Here is a 24,202-nt window from a genome sequence, read left to right as displayed (position 1 = left end):
TTCTAAATCACTATCTATCTATCTATCTATCTATCTATCTATCTATCTATCTATCTATCATCTATCTATCTATCATCTATCACTTCTTTATTTTTGTGATCTGTATTTTGTATTTCCCTTATATCCTAGTTGAGCAAGGGAAGGTGAGGGAAGGAAACGTAGCAGGTTTTTATTAATGTCTCTCAAATATAACTTAGGGAGTCTTAGCACCAGTACATATAATTTCCAAATTTCTATTCATATGTATACTTTGTTGATATTTTTGAATTTTTTATTATATCATTTAACCACCTCAAATAAACTTGATAAAAATAGTTTTCAATTTCACTTAAGCATTCTCTGATATCTAAAGTTACTCGTAAATGTAAGTGTGGATTAGAGATGGGAGAGAATAAAGCAAACAAGTGCGCTCTAAGTGTGATAGTTTGATTTTTAGATTCTGAGCCTGAGTGCATTGGCCATAGTAGAAATGAGGGGGGGGAAAAAAGTGGATCCACAGGAGTTAGTGAATGGATGAAGTAGGAAAACCATGAGCTTCTCAGATGACCCCATTGTTTTGGTCACGTGAAAACAATGGCAGTTGTATTTGAAATACACAGATGTAAGTAAAAATAATCGAGCTTTGTTTCCTTTATTTTTCAGAAGTAACTTGCATAAAACTGATAAAGAGTTAGCTATTCGTAAATTATTTGTGGTTTATGTTAAAACGGAGGAAATAATCATATATATCAATATTCTAAAGAATGAAATTGGGGGCCTGGATGGCTCATTTAGTTAAGCGTTTGAATTCGGCTCAGGTCCTGATTTTAGGGTCCTGGGATTGAGCCCCACCTTGAGTCCCATGTCTGGCTACCTGCTCAGTGAGGAGACTGCTTCTCCCTCTGCCTCTGCCCCTCCCCACGCTCATGGTCTCTCTCTCTCTCTCTCTCTCAGATAAATTAAATCTTTAAAAGAAAAAGTGAAACTTTGTGGAATTTTAAAAAAGCACAAATAAAATTTTTCCTTAAAGAGATTATTGATAGAATATGGCAAGTCACTGCACAGATTGCCTTGTGAGATGTCCTCACTTTTTTTTAACATGGGAGAAATGTTACTTAAAAGTTGCTAATATTTTTACTATTTTCAGGAAGTAACAGCTTAACTCTGCTACAAAGTGGTTTTTTTGTTTGTTTGTTTTTGTTTTTTCATTGTGGGAAAATGCATACTTGAGAAAATAGGATTTCAGGAAGTGGGAAGAACAAGCCAAAAGGCCACAAAACCAGCGGCTGAAGTTTTCCAGTGACAGAGAGTAGGTCAATTGCCTGGTGTTGGTTTGTCCATGAACAAGGAGTAGAATGCTAGTACATGATCTCCTAGAGGTAATGGAACAGAACTGGATGATGGCAAATTATTTAGGACAATGGAGGTTATATTAAGGCCTGTGACTTTTTCTCTGAGTGACGTGGTAAGGCATTTAAGTGATATGATCTGACCTGCATTACAACAAGATCACTAAAGTTGTGTTGGAAGTTGATCAGAGAAGAACAAAAGCAGAGAGACTAGATGGGAGCCTCTGGTAATAATGGAGACAAATTAAGAGGGTAGCATGATCCCAGGTTGCAAATAAAATTGGTGAGAAATGTTCAGATTATGGGTATTTTTAAAAGGTAGAGCCAACAGTACCTGCAGAGGACTGAATTTTGGATGAGAGAAAGAACAGAGGGGAAGCTGACTTCAAAATCTTTAAACATAGTAAGTTTCTATTATCAGAAGAGATTGTGTGTGTGTGTGTGTGTGTGTGTGTGTGTGTGTGTAGTCACAGAATACTGAAAACCAGGGACTAGCAGGAATTGTGCAGAACTGATCGTCGATTCAGTCTGAGTTAGAAATTAGAATTGGCCTAGATTTGACCCAGTGTAATCCAAGTTGGATTGTTTGAATTGAACTGAATTTGAACTGAATGGGTGAGATTATGCCCTAAGCAATGTGAAGGCTGGATTTGGTAGTCTTTGAAATGGGAAAAGCTGTAAAAAGAAGAGGTTTGGAGGAAGAGGCAGGCATGATCAGGAACTCAAATATATGTCAAGTTTAAATGTATATAACATATAAATGAAGATACTGAGTAGACAGTTGGATACCCACATGCGGGGTTCACTGGAGAGGCTCATACTGGGGGTATATATCTGGGAGTTGTCAGCATAGAGGTGGCGTTTAAAGTCTTGTGGCCAGATGAGGACATCAAGGAGTGAATGCAAAAGGAAGAGAAATGAGGTCCTAAGGTTGATAGCAGAAATACACCAAAGTTTACAGCATGTAGAGGTGAAGACAAAGCAAGGAAGGCGATTAAAAAGTGACCAGTGAGATAGACAATAAAGTACACGAGAATGGAGTAATCCTGTCAAATCCTGCTGAAAAATCACACTATATTAGGACTGAGAATCATACTATATTAGGACTGAGATTTAGTTGCACACAGATTGATAGAATTGACTAGATCCGTTTGGTCAAGTAGCGTGGATGAAACTTAACTGGAGTGGGCTCCAAAGAGTTTAAAAGACAGTAAATAGGTTGATGAGTTTGACAACACTTTAAAAATTCTTTTCTCTAAAAGAAAAGAAAATGAGGCATGGTTAGCTAGATATGGAAGTGGAGTCAATAATGTATATTTATTTTATTTTGTTTTTAAGATGAAAACAACCACCACATGTTTTGAATGTTAATAGTCATTAACAGGCAGCGTGGATACCCTCTACTGAGAGGTGAGGGGAGGTTGTACTTATCAGAGGAGATATGTATTAAATATATAAGATGAGAGGAGGGTAATGGGGTTACAATAAGGGAAAGCAGTTTGAACAAGAGTAAGGAGGTCAGCATGCTTCTGTTCTGGAAGAATAGTCAATATACATATTTTCACATGATTATGGTGTGGGATGGAAATAGAGAAAACTATTTTAAAGAGTGAGGAAACTTTACGGTGCTAGAATCATGTTCACCCACACTCAAATTTGAAAGTAGTAATGCTATCATCTTACATGAGGGGTCTGGATAACTATAAGAATTTTAGAAAGTATTTTAAATATTCTAACTTATTCAGATATATATCAATGTATACATATGTATACATTGTTATTTATAATTACAGATTGTTTATCAATGTTCATAGACATATAGTTATATATTATATGCACACATTGTTCTATAATTATATATGCACACTGAAGTATATATATATATGTATATATATAAAACAATGCTGAAGTTGAGAAAAATGAAAAGAAATAAGGATGGCAGCAGAACTTCAAGGACATTTTTGTCTCAACAAACATTCCTTGGGGGTACTGCCTTCATGAGTTCTCAACTTATTATTTCACCTTCATCTGAATAAAACATAGTTTATTCAATATATTCACCTGCTATTTTTCTACGTTTAGTATATGGCAGTAATTTTATGAAGTCCTGGGTATTTCAGATTTAATTACACATCACCTTCTTGTCGTTAGGACACACACTTTGTAAAGATAATACATTTTATAACATGAAGATGAAGGTCACAAACTGCTGCCTTGTTGCCTAAATTCCATCCAAAGAGGAGCTGTTTCATTGACTCATAAAGAAATGAGGACACGTGGCTCAAATTGTACAAAGCTGCAATGATGTAGGATGAATAAGTTTAAAAATTTTGTGTAAAGCTTGGTGACTATAGTTAATAATACTATATTGTATAATGGGAATTTACTGAGAGAACATCTCAGGTGCTCTCACCATACCCACACACCCACACAAGGTAACAATGTGAGGAGATGGATATGTTAATTAGTTTGACTGTAGTAATGATTCTGCTATGTATATGATATCAAAACATCATGCTGTATACCTTAAATATATACCATTTTTATTTTTTTAAAAATGGCCACATTAACCTGAAAAATTTTAAATTTGACAATAGCACAGAAATAAACATCCAGATTTCCAATATTTCTTGAAAAGTCAGAAGCTCTGATAACTCTGGGCCTGCCACAAATTAGCTGAACTGAATCCCATCTGCATCATTTAGGAGTGTGTGTGTGTGTGTGTGTGTGTGTGTGTGTGTGTGAAAGAGAGAGAGAGATCTACTTTTCTCTTTGATACATACTTATATATTCCTCCTATCATGATAATTGCTCACGATTTCTAAAATTGCTTCTAAATGTATTTCTGTAGCTAAGGCAGAATCCTCTGAGGGGGGAGGTGAATCCTAAGAAAAAAAATAATTTCTCTGAAGAATTTCACAAGAAATTCCTTCTGAAGCACACCAAGTGATTTAACTTGTATTTATAACTCAAATTATCAGAGCAGTTGGGGCCTATTCATGCTACAAAAGTAAAAGATACCCACACATATATGGTCAGTTAATTTATGATAAAGGAGCCAAAAATATGCAATAGGAAAATGTCAGTTTCTTTTTTTTATAAAGATTTTATTTATTTATCTGACAGAGAGAGACACATTGAGAGAGGGAACATAAGCAGGGGGAGTGGAAGAGGGAGAAGCAGGCTTCCCGCTGAGCAAGGAGCCCAATGTGGGGTTTGATCCCAGGACCCTCGGATCATGACCTGAGCTAAAGCCAGAGGCTTAACGACTGAGCCACCCAGGTGCCCCAAAATGTCAGTTTCTTTAATAAAAGGTGTTGAAAAAATTGGACAACCAAATGCAAAAGAATGCAACAGAGCCATTGTCTTAACCATACACAAAAATTAACTAAAAATGGATTAGGGGGGCGCCTGGGTGGCTCAGTTGGTTAAGCGACTGCCTTCGGCTCAGGTCATGATCCTGGAGTCCCGGGATCGAGTCCCACATCGGGCTCCCTGCTCAGCGGGGAGTCTGCTTCTCCCTCTGACCCTCTTCCCTCTCGTGCTCTCTCTCATTCTCTCTCTCTCAAATAAATAAATAAAAAATCTTTAAAAAAATAAAAAATAAAAATGGATTAAAGACTTGAACTAAGACCTGAAACCATAAAACTCTTAGAAGAAAACACAGGCAGTTAGCTCCTTGACCTAGGTCTTGGTGATGTTTTTTTTTAATCTGACACCAAAAACAAAAGCAACAAAAGAAAAAATGAGTGGACCATATCAAACTAAAAAGCTTCTTCACAGCAAAGGAAACTATCAAAAGGATGAAAAGGCAACTTACTGAATGGGAGGAAATATTTGTTAATCATATATCTGATAAGGGACTAATAACCAAAATATATAGGAACTCATAGAACTCAATATCAAATAATAATAATAATAATGGGCAGAAGATCTGAATAGATATTTTTCCAAAGAAGGCATACAGATGGCTAACAGGTACATGAGACAATGCTCTATATCATTAATCATCAGGGAAATGTGAATCAAAACCACAATGAAATATTACCTCACACCTGTTGGAATGGCTATTATTCAAATACCAGAAATAACAAGTGTTGGTGAGAACGTGTAGAAAAGGGAACCCTTGTGTACTGTAAGTGGGAATGTAAATTGGGGCAGCCACTACGGAGAGCAGTATGGTGTTTTTTTGAAAAATTAAATGTAAAACTACCTTATGGTCCAGCAATTGCACTTCTGGGTATCCATCCAAAGAAAATGAAAACACCTATTAAAAAAGATATCTGCACTCCCATGTTCATTGCATTATTATTTACAATAGCCAAAATACGGAAACAACCTAACTGTCCATCAGTGGATGAATGGATAAAGAAATTATAATACACACACACACACACACACACACACACACATTACTTGGCCATAAAAAAGGATGAAATCTTGTCATTTGCAAGAACATGGATGGACCTCAAGGGCATTAGGCTAAGTGAAATAAGTCAAAAAAGACAAAGACTATATGGTCTCTCTTATATGTGAAATATTATATATATATATTTTCATATATATATATATCATAGGTGAATACAGAAATAGGTGAATTGTGTTTATTTCTGTTTTTGGTTTTAATATATTGAATAAAAATAAAATTAAAATTAAAAAATAAAATATTATCATTTCAAACCATTACTGTGGTAAGTAGAAAAATGAATCCCCAAAATATGTGTTCTAATTCCCCAGAACCTCTGAACATATTACACAAAGTGGCAAAAGGGAATTAAGGTTGCAGGTGGAATTCATATTGCTAATTAGCTGATCTTGAGAGGCGAAGATTTTCTTGGTTCATCCAAGTGGGCCTGGTCTAATCACATCAGTCCTTAAAAGTGAAGAGGCAAAAGTGTGGGTCAGAGAGATGACAGTGTCTGTAGGATCCGACCCCTTTTGCTATGTTTCAGGTACTTGAGTTATATCCAAGAATCAGAGAGACACCTTAAGGAGCTAATAGTGTCCTTCAGCTGACAGCCATCAAGGAAACAGAGACCTTAATCCTACAAACACAAAGAGCTGAATTTTGCCAACAATCAAATCCAAAGAAATGGATTCTCCCCTGGATCCTTGGGAAGGGAACACAGCCCTGCAGACACCTTGAACTTAAGCTGGTGACACCTGTAACGGATTTCATTAAGATAATAATTTAAGACATGAAGTTTGTGGAAATTATTATAGAAGCAATTAAAAGAAAACACATTACTCTTTCACTTGTATTTGACTTTTCACACTAATAAAAATTATCACACAGAATAATTAAAAATTACTTTATATAATTCTAATGCTGTTGCAGTGCTTTAGATGTAAACGCTAACACCTGCTTATATTTGATATACGTATAATTACGTCATAATGAAAATTCAAGATGCTTTCTACTTACGTTCCTTAAATATAGGTTTATTGTCGTTCACATCAGAAAGTTTAATTAATACACTTGTTGTTCCAGACAGTGCCCCAGGCAGACCAATCATATCTTTGGCTTGAATAATTACCCAATACTCATCTTGTAGTTCTCTATCCATTTTAGAAGATATTCTTATGACTCCTTTAAAAATGTAATAAAACTTCAATTATTATTTCATTATTAACCACGGTATCCTAGTTAATTTCTTAAGAATTCAATCATGTATGTGGTATATATACACAATGGAATATTATGCAGCCATCAAAAGGAATGAGATCTTGCCATTTGCAACGACGTGGATGGAACTGGAGGGTGTTATGCTGAGTGAAATAAGTCAATCAGAGAAAGACATGTATCACATGACCTCACTGATATGAGGAATTCTTAATCTCAGGAAACAAACTGAGTGTTACTGGAGTGGTTGGGGGTGGGAGGGAGGGGGTGGCTGGGTGATAGACATTGGGGAGGGTATGTGCTACGGTGAGCGCTGTGAATTGTGCAAGACTGTTGAATCACAGATCTGTACTTCTGAAACAAATAACGCAACATATTTTAAGAAAAAAAAAAGAAGAAGATAACAGGAGAGGAAGAAAAGGGGAGTATGTCAGAGGGGGAGACGAACCATGAGAGATGATGGACTCTGAAAAACAAACTGAGGGTTCTAGAGGGGAGGGGGTAGGGGGATGGGTTAGCCTGGTGATGGGTATTGAGGAGGGCACGTTCTGCATGGAGCACTGGGTGTTATGAACAAACAATGAATCATGGAACACTGCACCAAAAACTAATGATGTAATATATGGTGATTAACATAACAATAAAAAAATTAAAAAAAAAAAGAATTCAATCATGTAATCATTCTTTTGACACATTTTAAACCACTATAATGTGCTAGACACTGCCCTGAAGAAAAAATAATAATAATAATAAACACCAACTCTGCCTGGAGTTTAGAATAGTCACCAAATACTAAGAACACTAGTAGACCCTTAATAAAATAACTACGTTAATAAAATCTGCAGGTAGAAAACAGGGATATCTTATTTTTACCTCAAATCATTTTCTGCTGTCTTCTCTAACATAATATTAGTGTGTTACAATTAACTTTTCCCTTAAATTTGAAAGAAGTTAATTATGAATAAATGTATAAATTACAACAACAAATTTATGTAAAAAAATATTGTGTACCTGTGATGTTAAAGTCTATTTTAAGTCATTATTTGTGAAGAAAGGTTTGTTTTTGACCGACAGTTATTCATAATCTACGAATAGAGATAAATATATACTCAGATTTTCAAACTCATGATGGACCATAATAAATGTAATAAATATCAACTTTCTATAAAATTACTTAGTGAAAAAGTAATTATAACTGATAAGAAGAAAACCAGGAAAAATTTCAGGTGGTGCATAGGACAAGGGGATGCTGGCCTAAAGATTTTGGGAACATTAACACAAAAAAGGGAATGGCCAGTCCTCAAATATGTCTGGGGAAAAGTGTACATTAAAAAATTGTGAGACCTCTAAAAACAAAAAAGGATAAATTGGACCATATTGTGACGGCATTTTAATTTGGACTAAAGTATTTTACAAGTATAATCTTTTATATAAATCACTATAGAAAACAGTGAATATATTAAACAGACACTGGAAGTATCTCCCAACGTTTGACTCTGGAGAACTGGGTATGAAGTTGTATCTCATGTGGTTTTAGTTTGCATTTCCATGATGACTACTGAGGTTAATCATTTTTAATATGTTTGCAGGCTTTTTGTATATCAAATTTTAGTCAATTGTTTTAAATGTCTTTCAGCATATTTTTAAATTGGGTTTTCCTTTTCCTATTGATTTGTTGTAATCTTTACATATGTTTTATACCTTACACACAAATGATTTGTGGTATAGATTTGGAAAATTCGATTTCTGAAAGTTAGAAAAATCAGCTAAAAGACTAAAAAGAATTAAATGTTTAAAAGTACAACCAATTTATTTATTGAAACATCAGGTCTACTGTACAACATGTTTATAAGCAGAAGATTTTTGCTCTGACATTTGCCTACTTAGAATCCTGTTGAATTGCACTTTATTTCATTCAGAAATACCTGTTGTTGGCTCAATAGAGAAATATGGTTGGCCTTGTAGTAAACTGTACAGGAGACGAGCATTATTGCCACTTGAAGGATCATCAGCATCATTTGCTGTCACTTGGATGACTAATGTTCCTGAAGAAAATATAAATAGTAACAAGAAATTAAGACTGTGGTATTATTGAACAATGTGGTATTACTGAGCAATGCATTCAGTTCTATACAGCATTATTTCTTTAGCAAGCAAGATGATGATATACAATGAAAGATGAACCTCCCTTATTCAGAATAATAAAAGTAATACCATTCTGTATAAAAAAGAGAATATAGTCTCATGCAACATAGCCCTAATTCCTATATGCAATGTAGAATTTTAAACATGTAGATCTGTGCCATAATGAATTATAACTATTAAACGATCCATTACAAGATCCATTCAGGATCTTTCAAAGGTGTATTATTAGTGGAAGAATGAAAAGGGAATTGGAAGCAGTTTACTTTAAAAATCATATTGTGACCTGTAACTCAAGAAAGTCACAGAATGTTGATAAAATATTAATAAAAATTATTGAAATGTGCTTGAGTTAGTATCAAGTTGAGGAAGTGCACAAATATCTTCCCTGTTTAATTCCCTTCTATAAAATACTTACTTTGAAGAATTCTTTTTTTTAAAGTACAAAGCAAAATCTACTAGATATTGATAGTGTTCTCATTAAAATTCAGTAACAATCAATAAAACACAATGTAAGTATTTGTACATTTAAACTCCATTCTTAAATAACATATTTCTTAAAAATATTGAGCTTTTTAATCATCTTTATGTAAACATAGAAGAGCATTATGGGTGTTGTTGGAAATCTGCATTTATTGAAACATTATGTTCTGTGTGAATAAGATGGCAACATGAACAACACAGAATCAAATAGCTTATGTGATTTCCTTCACAACTAGCATCATTACTATTTTCATTACAACCTAATTTTATAAACTGAAACACTCTAAGAGGAAGCCCTTCTATTCTTCTGCAATAAAATTGTTGAAACTTTTACCTTCGCCCTCAAATGTATGTAGTATTTTCTCTTTTGTCTTAGTATTTTGTTAGTTACTTAACACTTGTTGTATACTATACAAGCACACAAAATGTAAACACCTTAGTTTCAAGTGTTTTACAACACATTTGTGTTGTGACAACATGGATGGACCTTAAGGGCAGTATGCTAAGCCAGATAAGGCAAACAGAGAAAGACAAAGATATCACTTATATGTGAAATCTAGAAAAGCTGAGCTCACAGAAACAGAGGGTAAATTGCTACTTAACAGGGGTTTAGGGTGGGAGAATTGAGTAAATGTTGATCAAAGCCTAGAAAACTGCAGTTAGAAAATGAGTAAGTTCTGAAGAGCTAATGCACAGCATGGTAATTACAGTCAACAATATTATATTGTATATTTCAAAGTTGCTAAGAGACTTGATCTTAATGGTCTCCCCCTCCACACACACAGAAGATAACTATATGATGTGATGAAGATGCTAGGCTAGCTATTTCAAGGTGGTAACTATATATTGCAATATATAAATGTATCAAATCAACATATGGTAGACCTTAAATTTACACAATGTATATGTCGAATATATCTCAATAAAATAATAAATAAATCAACAAATAGTCAGCAAATAATAAAAGGCATTTCTGTAGTAATTGTAAACAGTTATTCTAAGAAAAGGATTCTTAGGGACCATCAATTCAGTTTGTATTGGGCAAGAGTTGTTCTTTTAACTACCCTATGTGCACACATCCATTTACTTTTTCTACATTTCCTCTCTCTGTGTCCATTTAATTTCTTTCTATAGGAGTGTCCCATCCCTAGATTCCAGAACTAGACTACTTGTTTAGTCTAGCTTCAGGAGCAATAGTCAAAATCATTTTATGGTTAGTTGTTGACCAAAAGAAATTCTTACTATTAAGACTTTAGACTATACAAATGAATACCAGGAAGATACTGACTCACAGATCACCCCGTACTTCATTTATAGAAAAACAAGTTACAAAGTTATGGTTTTTTTCCCCATTTTTTTTTCAAGCACATTTTAAATTGATGCTGCATTTACTTCTAAGCAGAACATACCTCTTCAATGTTCTAATGTATCACTCCCTTGCTCTCTACTAAACAGAAAACCTAATATAATATACTAATGAATCACATAAAATAATTTCTCCGAGTGTGTGGAAAATTCAAACAAACTCTTAGAAATTAAGTGGATAAAAACAATATTATAAATACAATAACTTTCTAATGTGAATTTATTAGGAAGTTAAATTTCTGGGGAAATATTTATTATTCTCTCTTATAAGATTTATAGCTGTTTTAAATCAAAGTACCAAATCTATGGAATTGAGATAATTCTACAATGTTTCAATGGCACCCAGTGCTTGATAATGGACATTAACTACTAGTGATTTACTCCTTATATTTGTGTGTGTGTGTATGTGTGTGAGACCGCGCATATACATGTCTATCCTATTTTAAGTTACCACAAAGATATATGCAATAAATTAAGATGATAAAAATGTGCAACAGAATTTCAAAAAAATCATTTCTTATAGTTTAATTCTTATGATTTATAAATTATTGGTTGTAAAATTCAGAAAGAACTTAGCAATGTTTAATTCTTATATCACTCTAATTATATAACTTTCTTTATTTACTTAGCTGTTTCCTGCTTTTTTTATCAACATCACAATTCATTAAATACAAGTTAAGCAACTTTAAACCCTCTTAGATATTTTCTAAAAGGTTTTTCTAAAAAAAATCAAAAGACATAAGCCTATATATTTTTCTAATCAGTTATTTAAATACTACAGAAATCTTCAAGAAATAGTCAAGTAACATAAACTGTAATAATAAATAAACATCAGAGTAGCTGAGAAATACAAAAACCTTTGATATGATTTTTTTTTGTTTTCCATTGATGTTTTCCTTGTCATTTGTAAAAGAATCTATGTGTATTCACTCGCAGTTAGGAATTAGCTATATGTTATACACAAAATTGAAACAAAAAAATCACTGTAAGACCAATAATGTGTCCTTCAATGAAAAAAATCAGTAACTGTTCACAGTCCCCTTCCCCCCTTTTCCTATTACCAGTTAAATATAGGTAAAGGGACACTTCATGTTTGAAACAAATAAATGTTTAATTGCTACTCATTGTTATACAAACATATGTAACCCTTCCTTTATTTGTCAGTAAACTCAGAGCGGCACTATTCACATTTGAATCAAAACGATTAGCATGGGGAAGGGGAAAATGAAGGGGCGGAAATCCGAGGGGGAGAGGAACCATGAGAGACTATGGACTCTGAGAAACAAACTGAGGGTTCTAGAGGGAGGGGGGTGGGGGATGGGTTAGCCTGGTGATGGGTATTAAAGAGGGCATGTATTGAATGGAGCACTGGGTGTTATATGCAAACAATGAATCATGGAACACTACATCAAAAACTAATGATGTATGGTGATTAAAATAACATAATAAAAAAATGAATAGCACAGGGATGCTCTTTTCAAATACAGTAGACTTTCTAGGCTTACATAATCACTATTTTTTATGTCATGATCTTTGTTTACTGTAAGAATCACTCTGAACAGTTTTATGGGAACTGTGACTCCAATCTCCTGGTCATCCCATTCCCTAACAATACCTGCCCATCACTATAAATTGAAGCTGATTCTAAAATATTGTGGGCATTATTCTACATAAGAACATAATGTATACAGGCCTGTCTCAAACATACTTGTGGAACTATTTTTAAATGTTTATTTTCATAGGAGAAGGCATTTTGAATTTTTGATGACTAAAATTCAATGATGTTTTAACTTTAGAAAATGAACCAACATAATTTGTGGCACTAATGGCTTAAAAAAGAAAAATATAAAGCAAAAATTCTCATTAGATATATAAAACACATTGGAAAATATTCCATTTCTATTTTCAATAAAAGCTCAGAAAATTAGGGAAAAAGGCAGTTTTCCAAATTTGATAAAGGGCATTTTTAAACTTTGACAGCAATCATATTTAATTGTGAAGAGTTAGAACTTTTCCTTCTGAAGTAGTTAAAAAGCAAGAAGTTTATTATCACTGCTATGTTTTAAAGCATTGTATTGAACCTCCTAGACAATGGAATGAGACAATGCCATGTATACTGAAATGAATGATTAAAGATGATGTTGATGATGGACCAAAAATCCATATATGGTGGATGGATGGATGGATGGATGGATGGATGGATGAATGGATAGATAGATGATAGATAGATAAATAGATAGATAGATATAGATAGATATCAGAAACATTTTTTTAAATTACAAAAATTATTCAAAGGCAACAGTATTTTTGTTAGAAAATCAAGCAGAATATACCTAAAAAAAAGTTTACAGGAGAATATTAAATTACTAAATTAGAAAGGTCACAGGAATTTTTTAATACACAAAACTCCATTTTTATGTATACCAGAAATATATATTTATAAAATATTCAACTAAATGCATAATATATATAACAAAAAAATATCCAGGAATATCTAAACAAAAAATTTTAAAGATCTCTACAATGAAACTAAAGAGAAATTAATGATCAAAAAGGAAGAAAAATACTGGGTTTATGAATTTGATGACTACATAGAGGTATCAACAAAGAGATCCATAGCGTAAATGCTATCCTAATCAAAATCTTAGCAAGTTGTATTACTGGATAAATGGATACATATGAAATATGTATGGAAATGTAAAGAACCAAGCAAGGCCAAGACGATTTTGATGAACAATATCTGGAGGACTTGCACTAACAGACAGCAAGGTTTAGGACACAACCACAGCAATAAAGACAGTATAGTGTTAGTCCCTGGAGCCACAAAAGATGTTAAAACCGACTGGAGATTCAGAACCCAAATCATACATATGTGGGGAACTCATTCATTCAATGGTGGCATAGTTGAGCATTGGAGAATCATTTCAATAAAAGCTGCAGGGTCAACTGGATATCTCCAGCCATCTACACATCTGTCCATTGGTTATCTCTCTTTTGATCTAGAATTTGGCACATGCTTGACACCATTCACAAAAATCAGTTTAAAATAAATTGTAGATATAAATGTGAAAGATATATAACACAAATATGACAGAATAATGAAACTTCCATAAAAATAGGAAATTTTTGTATAACATCAGGGCAAAAATACAAATGCCAACACTTCTTAATCAGGATTGGGTGATTGATAACCTGATATTTGTCTCAATGCCCAAATCCCTGTTTTTGTTTATTAGACATACTCATTTGTTCCTTTTACCCATCCTGGATTGGTTGCTCTTACTCTATTGAAATGGCATTCAGTAGAATATTATCCTTAATGGTGCTTTACTTAATCAGTGTATGAAGCATGGCACATGCCTAACATATGAACCAGCCTGCTTAGCCTCTTCATTCATTTCATCAACATTTTATTGTGCTCTCACTAAAACTGACAAAGTTGGCTTAACTACATTGGTGGATCAAAAATTAAAGTTTCTTTATATTAGGCTAGTAATAAAGTTACTTCTAAAGGACAAATCATATATATAGTAATAAAGTTACTTCTAAAGGACAAATGATATATATGTACATTAATGAAAAATGCTTTATATAGATTATTTTAACTTTAAATATATCACGAGAAAGATATTTTTCACATGTAAACTGATTAAATAATCAGTTTCTTAGCTTAATTTTGCTTTTCTGAACAGTGCCGTGGGTTATCACTAGCCTTCTTTCAGATTTAATCATGTCTTAAAAGGAGACATTTTATTCAATGCCCGTATGTCTCATAAACTACTTCTCATATGCCATGGAAGAGCTGCAAGTACAAAGTAGATGTCCCCCAGATTCACTCTGGCTTACTATAATGCACCTACTAATAATATTTAAAAAATAAAAAATCAGGACCATATGCTTTCTGGACAAAATGCCCCCCCAAAATAGGATTAAACAGGGCTGTCCTGGGTAAAACTGGGTATCTGATCACTATTAGTTCATAAAACCTTCCCAATCTTCCTGGCTGTAATCTGAAACCGGCCCCTCACAAGGAGGACAGGAGGAAACCAAAGAAAGAGGCAGACCACTCTAGACTGGTAGGTGGCAGGTGTATTGAGCAGGAGAACTTATTTATGAGGCTTGTTTTGGGTGGCTCTAAGACCAGTAGTTTTCTGGATCTGCCAACCAAGTTTTGAAAATTATAGAGGACTTACGTATCTTCTGTCATATATACCATCCAGATAGTCTCAACATCACATCTCTATGTCAAGTCTGGGTGCTTGCAGCAGCTGCTGGGAGAAGAACCAGGCTAGTGGAACCCACATTCCAAGGACAGGGGAGGGGCTGAGGAGTCTCCAATTTCCCTGGCCCAGCACACAGGTCGACTGGCAGTCACATCCTCTCGATGACCACCCCCAACGTTCCACAGCCTCGTGACCCGTTCTTACAATCTTATATGCTCCTCTCTTCCATAATGTGGCCTGAGCCATCAGTAAGGGGCTTCGCTAGCACGGAGGTGGCTCATCTGGTAGCTATCTGGCTGCCCTGAAGGCAGGTAATACTGGCACATACAAGAAAAATACAGATTAAGACAATAATTTCCCAATCAGTGACAACTGTTTTCACCAAGAATCCCATGATCTGAATCATTCATTTACTAAGTCCCCTAAGCTGGGGGTCAGATCACTTGTATCTTCGTGTGATTTAATAAAGATGACACACTAACAGAGTCATGAGGTATGAGCATGTAACATTTGTTTGAATAATGGCACAGGTGCCTCCTTGTGAGGTTTTAAGTGTCCAAGGCTGTTTTACTTTAGACGGCAGCTTTTATCATCAGAGACATTTCAGTGTCCAATTAAGGGCAGACTTTGCTTGCTATCATTCAAGTCTTGCTGGGTGAATTTAGCAAGAGTTTCTATGTGTCATAACGTCCTCAAGGACAATGGAGGGAACAAACAAGGCAGCCAAATGATTAAACTAGCAGGAAACAATATGCCCACCTGGCCTTGGGGAGAGGGAGGTTGGTAGCTTTAGGAAGTTCAACTGGCTGTGCATACCACATGTTAGCTGAGGGGAGGCAGCACTATCAGGTGTAAGGAGATGAGCTGGGGGTGGGACATTCCAGACCAGGACCCAAACCTTCTTTCTTTTAATGCACACTGTTCTATTTCAGGCTTATTCTGTTTCAACAGATCCAGTTGAAGCAGGACAATGGGATCCCAGTGAGGAGAAAATAGTTTCCATTCACCCAGAGGTGGGAAGTAACTCACCCATCCTGGTGGGACACCTCATTGCAAATTCCAGTAAATAACTCTTTTCCCAGGCATGATGGGGCTTGGTGTTCTCAGAAGCATAGCATGTTAATTTGAAGTGCAGACTTGGGGCCAGGGCAGTTTCCCCTGTCTTCCATACCTTTAGGGTACTGGTACCCCAGCAGGGGTCCCCAGTCTGGCATATGGGCAACACTCTCTACTGGTTGATCATTCAAATCTATGAAAGCCTGGGACAGTACTGTAGTCCACTTGGCCAAGGAGGTTTTACTTGTTAGGAATTTAATCTGCTGCTTTATGTTTCATTTTTTTCTTTTTACCAACCCTGCTTCTTGTGCATTACCCAGGAGATGGAACCTCCATTCAAAATCATGTTCTTTTGTCTGGTCTTGCATATTATGATTTTGAAATGTGACCCTTGATCACAATCTATCCATACACAGTGCTCAGCTTCTCTAATCCCCTAATAGTGGCAGCCTGGTTCATACAATGACAAGGGAAAGCATGTTTCCACACAAAACCAGGCATGTTTACAATTTTCACTCAGAGGGAGAGGGCCAATATCATCAATTTGCCAACCTGTCAACAACTGGAAACTCCACTGGGTGGCCTCAGACTCCTTTGGCAGTTGCCTTGGGCAGTGTTTAGAACACACATGACATGCTGTTACCATATTAATCAAGTCACTATCTTTTAAGGGCAATCTAGCATCCTTAGCAACAAGCCATCCTCCCTGAAGTGGCCACTCTTTTTATCTGCTGTACCTACTAAAAAATCAGTTGCTAGGGCATACACCCAAAATAGGGCATCAACTTCTAGACTGCCTTTTGGTTACTGAAGGGTCCAAAAGTCAGCATACATCTCTGAATTGAGTTATTATAGTTTGATCAGAGATAGCTGTATTGTGTGGAAATGAAGAGACCATATGATTAGACTTTTGCAGTCTAAAAATCCTCTTAAATCAATTTGTACCTATCCTATTTAATGAACAAAAATTTATCTACAAAAATTATTCTCTCAGAATGATGTTTTGTTTTTTAAAGATTTTATTTTTAAGTAGTGTCTACACCCAACTTGGGGCTCAAACTCACAAACTGGAGATCAAGAGCTACATGCTCTACCGACTAAGCCAGTCAGGAGCCCCTTAGAATCATGTTTTAATAAGAGGAATTTCTCAGTTTACTTGTTCCAATAATAAACATACAAATGTAGTATTTAATATAATAATTCTGGGTTCTATTATTACACTGATGGTTGATACTGCTTGCCTATATTATTGCTGAGACTTACATAGATGGAAATTTAAAATCAGTTTTGTCTTTCTAGCTAAGATTCTGACTTTTTTAAAGCTATTTTTTGTGAAAGGACTTTATGAAATATTTAGGACAATATTTGACTTCGAAAACTTATTATTATGTAGGTAACACAGGATGTAAACTTGTACCAAATTCTAGAGAGGAAAATCATAGTTTAGTAGTCCAAACTATGGGAACTGGGAACTGCAGTTTGCCGATATACTTCATTTGTTATGACACAAGCTACAAAATCATAGTAAGATAATGGTATATTAATATAAGATAAAATATTTATTGCATATGAGAAATTACATATAAACTATACTTTCTGTGGCATTGTTAATAAGTGCTAAAACTTACAAAACTACATGAAATTTTTAAAGCTCAAAAGCATTATTGACCACATGAATATGATTTCCCAACACATTAGACATATTCTCCCAACAAGAGTAAAACCTAATGTAAGAATAGTGTAATTCCATCAATATTGATTTATATGGATTTTAGTATTAACCAGAAGTATTACAGAGGACTGAATGATTCTCATCTAAGTGTTAAGTTTATTATTAATAACAAAACTTTATTAAATGATATCTCATATTCACACCAAATGCTTTATCTTCTTTCTAGTGATTATGGGAGGCATCCATAAAAATGTAAAAGAGTGATAGATTTTGATATGCAGACTAATTTAGATATCCTGAAGGCAATAGAGAAGTCAGCAACTTGTGACAAGGATATTTTGTATGTAAAGTTTCCATTCATCATAGAATACTAAATAGTGTGTCTTAGTTTAATATATGTTGGAATGCCAAGATCTGAACTGTGGATTTCAAAATGACTCATTTATTTTAGTATGTAACTTTTTCTGTGTTAAGTTCGTGGTAAAAATATTAAACAGGCTTTTCTTAGAATGAAGATATAAACTGTGGAATAGGCTAGATATTTTTATATGCAGTTTTAGTACAAGTATATTTTGACTACACTGAAGCAAATTTATTGAGAGGATGTTGAATTGTGTAATGGTCAAGTTTAAAGAAACCCAAATTAAATAATGTTATTTTGACCTACAATCTGTGTCTGTGATTTTTGTGACATTAAAACAGATATAAAATATTAGATAATTTAGTAAAATTATAATTTTCTGAAATCAAATTCATGAAATAAGTTTTTAATCTGTGGATCTGCTCATTCTTTCACACGGGATTTATTTATTTTATTAGTATTAGGATCATTATTTATTTACAGGGACTGATTGGCCCATCTCCCCTCTTTTTATATATGAGATACAATTATTTTATAACCTAGAACCTCCAAGCAAAACTCAAGAAACAGATGATATTTTCCCACTTGTCACCTTAAATGTGCAAAATATTCTTCAAATATTTTTTTTTCTGTCTACCATCACTTGAAAATTAGGTCATTCTTATTATTCTTGTGCTGTATTTTTGACACCTCTACTTTTCATAATGTGAGAGAATTTAAGTCAAATAAATAGACTGTGTTTAAGAAAGCAAACAATATTTTCAGAGAAAATACAAAGAGTAATCCATCCCAAATTCAGTCACATCCAAGTCACATGTCCAAAGACATAACTTTCATCAAATATAATTTTCAAATTTGATGTATTTTAAGAAATAAGGATTTTTATATTTCAGAGAAATCTCTAAGTGTTGAAGCTTATTAAATTTATGAATTCAAAAAGTGATATCTAAATTTGCATGTGTTTTACATAAATTGAATTCAATCTCTTTTTTTACAATGGGTGATGTTATTTTGATGGTAAATACTATTAAAGTCAATTTCTTTTTCTTCAAGCTTTATTGAGATACTATTGATATACAGTGTTGTATAAGTTTAAGGTATACAACGTGATGGTTGATATACAAAAATATATTGAGAAATGATTACCATAATAAGATTAGTTAACACCTCCATCACCTCGTATAATTACAATTTTACCCTTTTTGTGGTGGGAAGAGTTAAAATCTACTGTCTTAGTAACTTTCCAATATGTGATACAGTAATATTAATAATACCATACCAAATATTATATCGCCAGACCTTAATCATCTTCTAACTAAAATTTTGTTCCCTTTGACCAACATTTCAACATTTTCCCTCCTCCCAGTCTAGGCAACCACCATTTCACTCTCTTTCTAACGAGTTTAACTTTTTTAGAGTCCATATATAACTGAAATTTTACAGTATTTGTCTTTCTCTGTCTTACTTATCTTACTCAGCTTAATGCCCTCAAGGTCCATTCCCCTATATTGTCATCAGTGGCAATATTTCATGCTCTTTTCTGGTTGAATAATATGCCAGTGTGTGTGTGTGTGTGTGTGTGTGTGTGTGTGTGTGTGTATTTTATTTATCTATTTATCCATGATGAACATTTAAGTTGTTTCCATGTCTTATCTATTGTAAATATTGCTCCAATACACATGGAAGTGCAGATCTCTTCAAGACAGTGATTTCCTTTCCTTTCTTATATATCCAGATGTGGGATTGCTGACTTGTTGAGAGCTTTCATTCTGAAAGATACTGAATTTTGTCAGATATTTTTTTCTCATTTATTGAGAGGGTTATATGATCTTTATACTTTATTTGATTAAAGTGGTATATCATGTTTGATTTGCTTTTGTTGAACCATCCTTGCATAGTGGAGCTAAATCCCACCTGATCATGGTATATGATCTTTTTAATGTGCTGTTGAATTGGGCTTGCTAACATTTTGTTGACAATTTTTGCATCTGTGTTCACAAGAGATACTGACCTGTAGTTTTCTTGTGGTGTCCTTATCTGGTTTTGGCATCAGGGTAATACCAGCCTTGTAAAATTAACCTCGGGAGTGTTCCATCCTCTTCAAATTTTTGGAAGAGTTTGAGAAGGATTGGTATTAATCCTTCTTTAAATGTTTGGTAGAACTTACCAGTGAAGCCAACTGGTCCTGGACTTTGGTTTGTTGGGATGTTTTTAGTTACTGATTCAATCTCACTAGTAATCTGTCTGCTCTGATTTTCTGTTTCTTCATGATTCAGTCTCAGTAGGTTGAATGTTTCTAGAAATTTAAACGTTTCTAGAAATTCTGCACTGGGAAATTTTACAATTGAAGAATCACTATTCAGAGACTGCCTGCAGCACTTTAGGTCACTGTGTGCCTCAACTCACACCCACAGAGCCTCCCTGGATTTTATATCCACCAATATCCTCTGTTCATCTCCTAAACCTCATCTAATCACTTATGTAGCTTTTCACCCATCCATGCACTCATTCTTTTACTCAGTCATCACAAACTTCAGGTACTGCGTGACTCCTAGCCTATTAGACCTTATATTTTTGTGTGGAAGAGAGATAATAATTTTGTAATTCCAGACCAACAAGTGGAAAAACAGTGTTTCATCTCAACTCTTTTTGGTAGTTCTAGTTTTGGAAGCAATTGCATTTTAAACATAAATGCAATCAGTAAAAGCTCACTGTTACTTGTAAATAAATATGTGTTTAATAAGCAACAAGTAGTTTGTAGTTTTCTTGGTTTTCTCTTCTGATGACATCCTCAAATGGAGATCCTTTCAGTACTCTTTCAAATTCTACATTCAAATTACAGATTCAAATATAATAATTGGTAGTTGACTACAATACAACGCACAATATTTAAGACAACAGAGAATAAAATGTTTGCATTTGTTGCTTTATAAAGGATAAGATATGTGGATAGTATATGTGGAAGCAAGATTAACACTCAAGAACCTATAAAATGGCAATGATATGGAAATAACATGAAGGAGTAAGTATATATTCAGGTAAGATAATTCATATTATTCATTATTTAAATATTGAGATTGAGGAAAACAGAAAAATCACATATAATATTAATTGATTTCTTCAAAACAAAGTTAATAATTAAAGGAATGCTTCAGAGGGAAACCATCTACACCTAGTTGACAGTATAATGGGGATATTCTTCTATCTCCATATAAAGTAACATTTCTGATAACAGCTGACTATTGTTCTGTTGGCCACTTCCTCCCATGGAAAGGAATAAAAAGTGCTCATTGATTTTAGTATGATTCCATACAAGGCCTGAACCCAGACTGGCAATCCCACAAGATGTACTGAATTACACAGATTAACTAGGTTAATATATACATGAACCCTGAGTTGCAAAGCAAAGAGATCTGTGCTAGCCAAGTACAGAACAAACCAATGTTTTGTGATGTTTGTTGAATCAACCACAGTCTGTGGCTACACTTGATGCCATGTGCAAAGACTGTATTGCACATACTGCAATCCCCTTGTAGGTCAACTCTCCAACTCTACATAAAAGAGTACCTCCTCTTCTCTATGTAAAAATCCACCCCTTTGCTCTCAGTTATTGCCTCTGTCTCATATCTAATGCAGGTATGAGGTATCAACTGGTTTATTATCAACCAAAGTGTTAACCTACCTGAATCTGTCTCCTCTACTATTGCTCTAGATTCCATGGGTCTTTCCCTTCTCAAGAACAGTTTTCCAGCAGTTAGGGCCCCCTTATTTTCTTCAAAAATAGTCTTTTTTGGATCATTGCCTATAGTATATAACTGTGCTTTTATATTTTCCATTTTAATAAATGATTAATGATAACAAGTAAAAAATCCTCATTACCTTTATCCCTCTCTACCTAGTACCCCACATCTCTATTTTCGCCCTGTAGTATAACATCTTTTAAAGTTGGCTAAATTCACCATAACCTCCTCTTCTTCATCCATCCATGCAATAGAATAATCTCCAAAATATTGCAGCTGCATAAATTCAACTGAATTCCTCTTACCAAAATCACTAGGAGCCTTCAACTTGCCAAATCAAAAGTCACTACACTTCCTTGATTTTATTCCACCTCACAGCAGCATTCCATACAGTTGGAGGACCTCTTCCTTTGCAACATCTCTGCTCATGTCTTTCTCTTTTTCCTACATTACTGGCCAATCTCAATCATTCTAATTTACCAGTCAACCCCCTTTTGCTTAACAGTCAACTCACCCTGTATGCTTTTCTCTTCTCTACCTACATTCTCTGCCAAGGGTATCTCGTACACTGCCATGCCTACATGCTTGCTATATGACAATAACTCCCATATTAATAATTAATATGCACAATCCTCATTATACTGTATGGGAATATTTCCCTAGAACACGACATGACTGGATTCTCCGTAATCAACTTCAAATACCATCTCCTAAAATGTCCCTTCCTCTAGTCAGTTAATCATCATCATACCTCACCCGTAATTATTACATTCATACATACAGCATCAACTATCACCTTATTTAAAATAGTTACTGTTTGTGTGTTATAACCAAAATATAAGTTTCATACTAGCAATTACCTCCAAAATGACATTTCAAAAATTCTTCTAGTAAATGTTAGGTCCATAATGTATGCTATTTAAGAAAGAGGAGGAGTGGGAGGAGAAAGTGAATGAGGAGGAGAAGTATGGAGTGGGAAGAAGAAAGTTTCATTGCCTACCTACCAAATAGAACAATATCCATGTGTCATTTACATCTAATGATAATTGGTCCTGATACATATTCACAGCTAAATTTGTTTATGCTGTAAAGACCTATGTTCTGAACACATGTAGAAAGAAGTCTTTAAATTGTTTCCTGGAATGTTAAAAAACAAGAATCAGGAAAAAATACAATAGAATATACAATTTTAGATTTGGTGGCTAATAAATCAAATGTTTAGGTAAAGCAATTTTAAAGTATGTTAGCATAATTTAAAATGACCATTATGGAATAGAACTTATCACACTTAAGTAAATTTTATGAACTTCATTTTACTACATATTGTGCTATCAAAATTTTCCGACTCAATGAGTGAACAAATTTTGCATAGCCCCACCATAATTTCCTCTCTATTAGAAAGACATTTCTGATTTTCAGTGCATTCAGTTCTTATACCTTATGGAAAGCAGTTGCTTCTAGATGCATTACATTTAAAATATTTATAAAAATAGCATTGGAATGGAAAGGAACTTTGAAAATAAATACAGTTGCACAGAGCTTTTCAACCACTTTGTTCTGTTTTTAGTCTTTATGGTCTATGATTCTGATGCATAGAGTAATTGTGTCTTATAAATTGGCTTCTACTACTTAAACATGCATATTTTTCAGGATGGCCTTATGTGCTTTTGTAAGATACAAAATTATATCTTGTTCTGGAAAATGTGTTTTTATAATGGGGAAACTAGTAAGTGAATAAGCTGAAGAATTTTATAAATCACTAAAACATACGTTTTTCTAAATATTTATTTATTTATTTATTTATTTATTTATTTATTTATTTATTTATCAGAGAACGAGAGAGAGAAGGAGAGAAGGAGAGAGCATGAGCAGGGGGAGCGGCAGGCAGAGAGAGAGAGAGAAGCAGGCTCCCTGCTGAGTAGGGAGCCCAATGAGGGAATCAGTCCCAGGACCCTGGGATCATGACCTGAGCTGAAGGCAGATGCTTAACGGACTGAGCCACCCAGACATCCCTAAAACATACATGTTTAACCCCTGTTTCTTGCCGTGAAGACTGAGATATTTTAACAAGACAAATAATGTATTTATACATGGTACCATTGTTTACAAAATTTAAATGATAGCCTAAGTTTTTAAATATTTTAGTTAACATGTTTGTAGAAGGAAGTACAAGTGTTGAACTTTAAATAATTCACTTCCATAACATATG

At 34.3% G+C, this 24,202-nt stretch overlaps 1 protein-coding gene across 1 annotated transcript in view; it reads right to left on the bottom strand.

Annotated features, from left to right (window-relative positions):
• Positions 1–24,202, bottom strand: part of CDH19 (cadherin 19) — a 72,061-nt gene that overhangs the window by 44,046 nt on the left and 3,813 nt on the right. Inside the window, exons 3-4 of the mRNA XM_028102995.2 lie at positions 8,877–8,996; positions 6,754–6,918 (exon numbers count right to left, since the gene is read on the bottom strand). Coding sequence (XP_027958796.2) covers positions 6,754–6,918; positions 8,877–8,996 — 285 coding nt within the window. The remainder of the gene's footprint in view (positions 1–6,753; positions 6,919–8,876; positions 8,997–24,202) is intronic.

Source organism: Eumetopias jubatus, unplaced genomic scaffold (assembly GCF_037043125.1).
Source record: "Eumetopias jubatus isolate StellerSeaLion01/CBP00866 unplaced genomic scaffold, mEumJub1_p1.0 scaffold_16, whole genome shotgun sequence".
NCBI classification, from domain to species: domain Eukaryota; kingdom Metazoa; phylum Chordata; class Mammalia; order Carnivora; family Otariidae; genus Eumetopias; species Eumetopias jubatus.
This window is presented reverse-complemented; position numbering and strand designations above follow the sequence as displayed.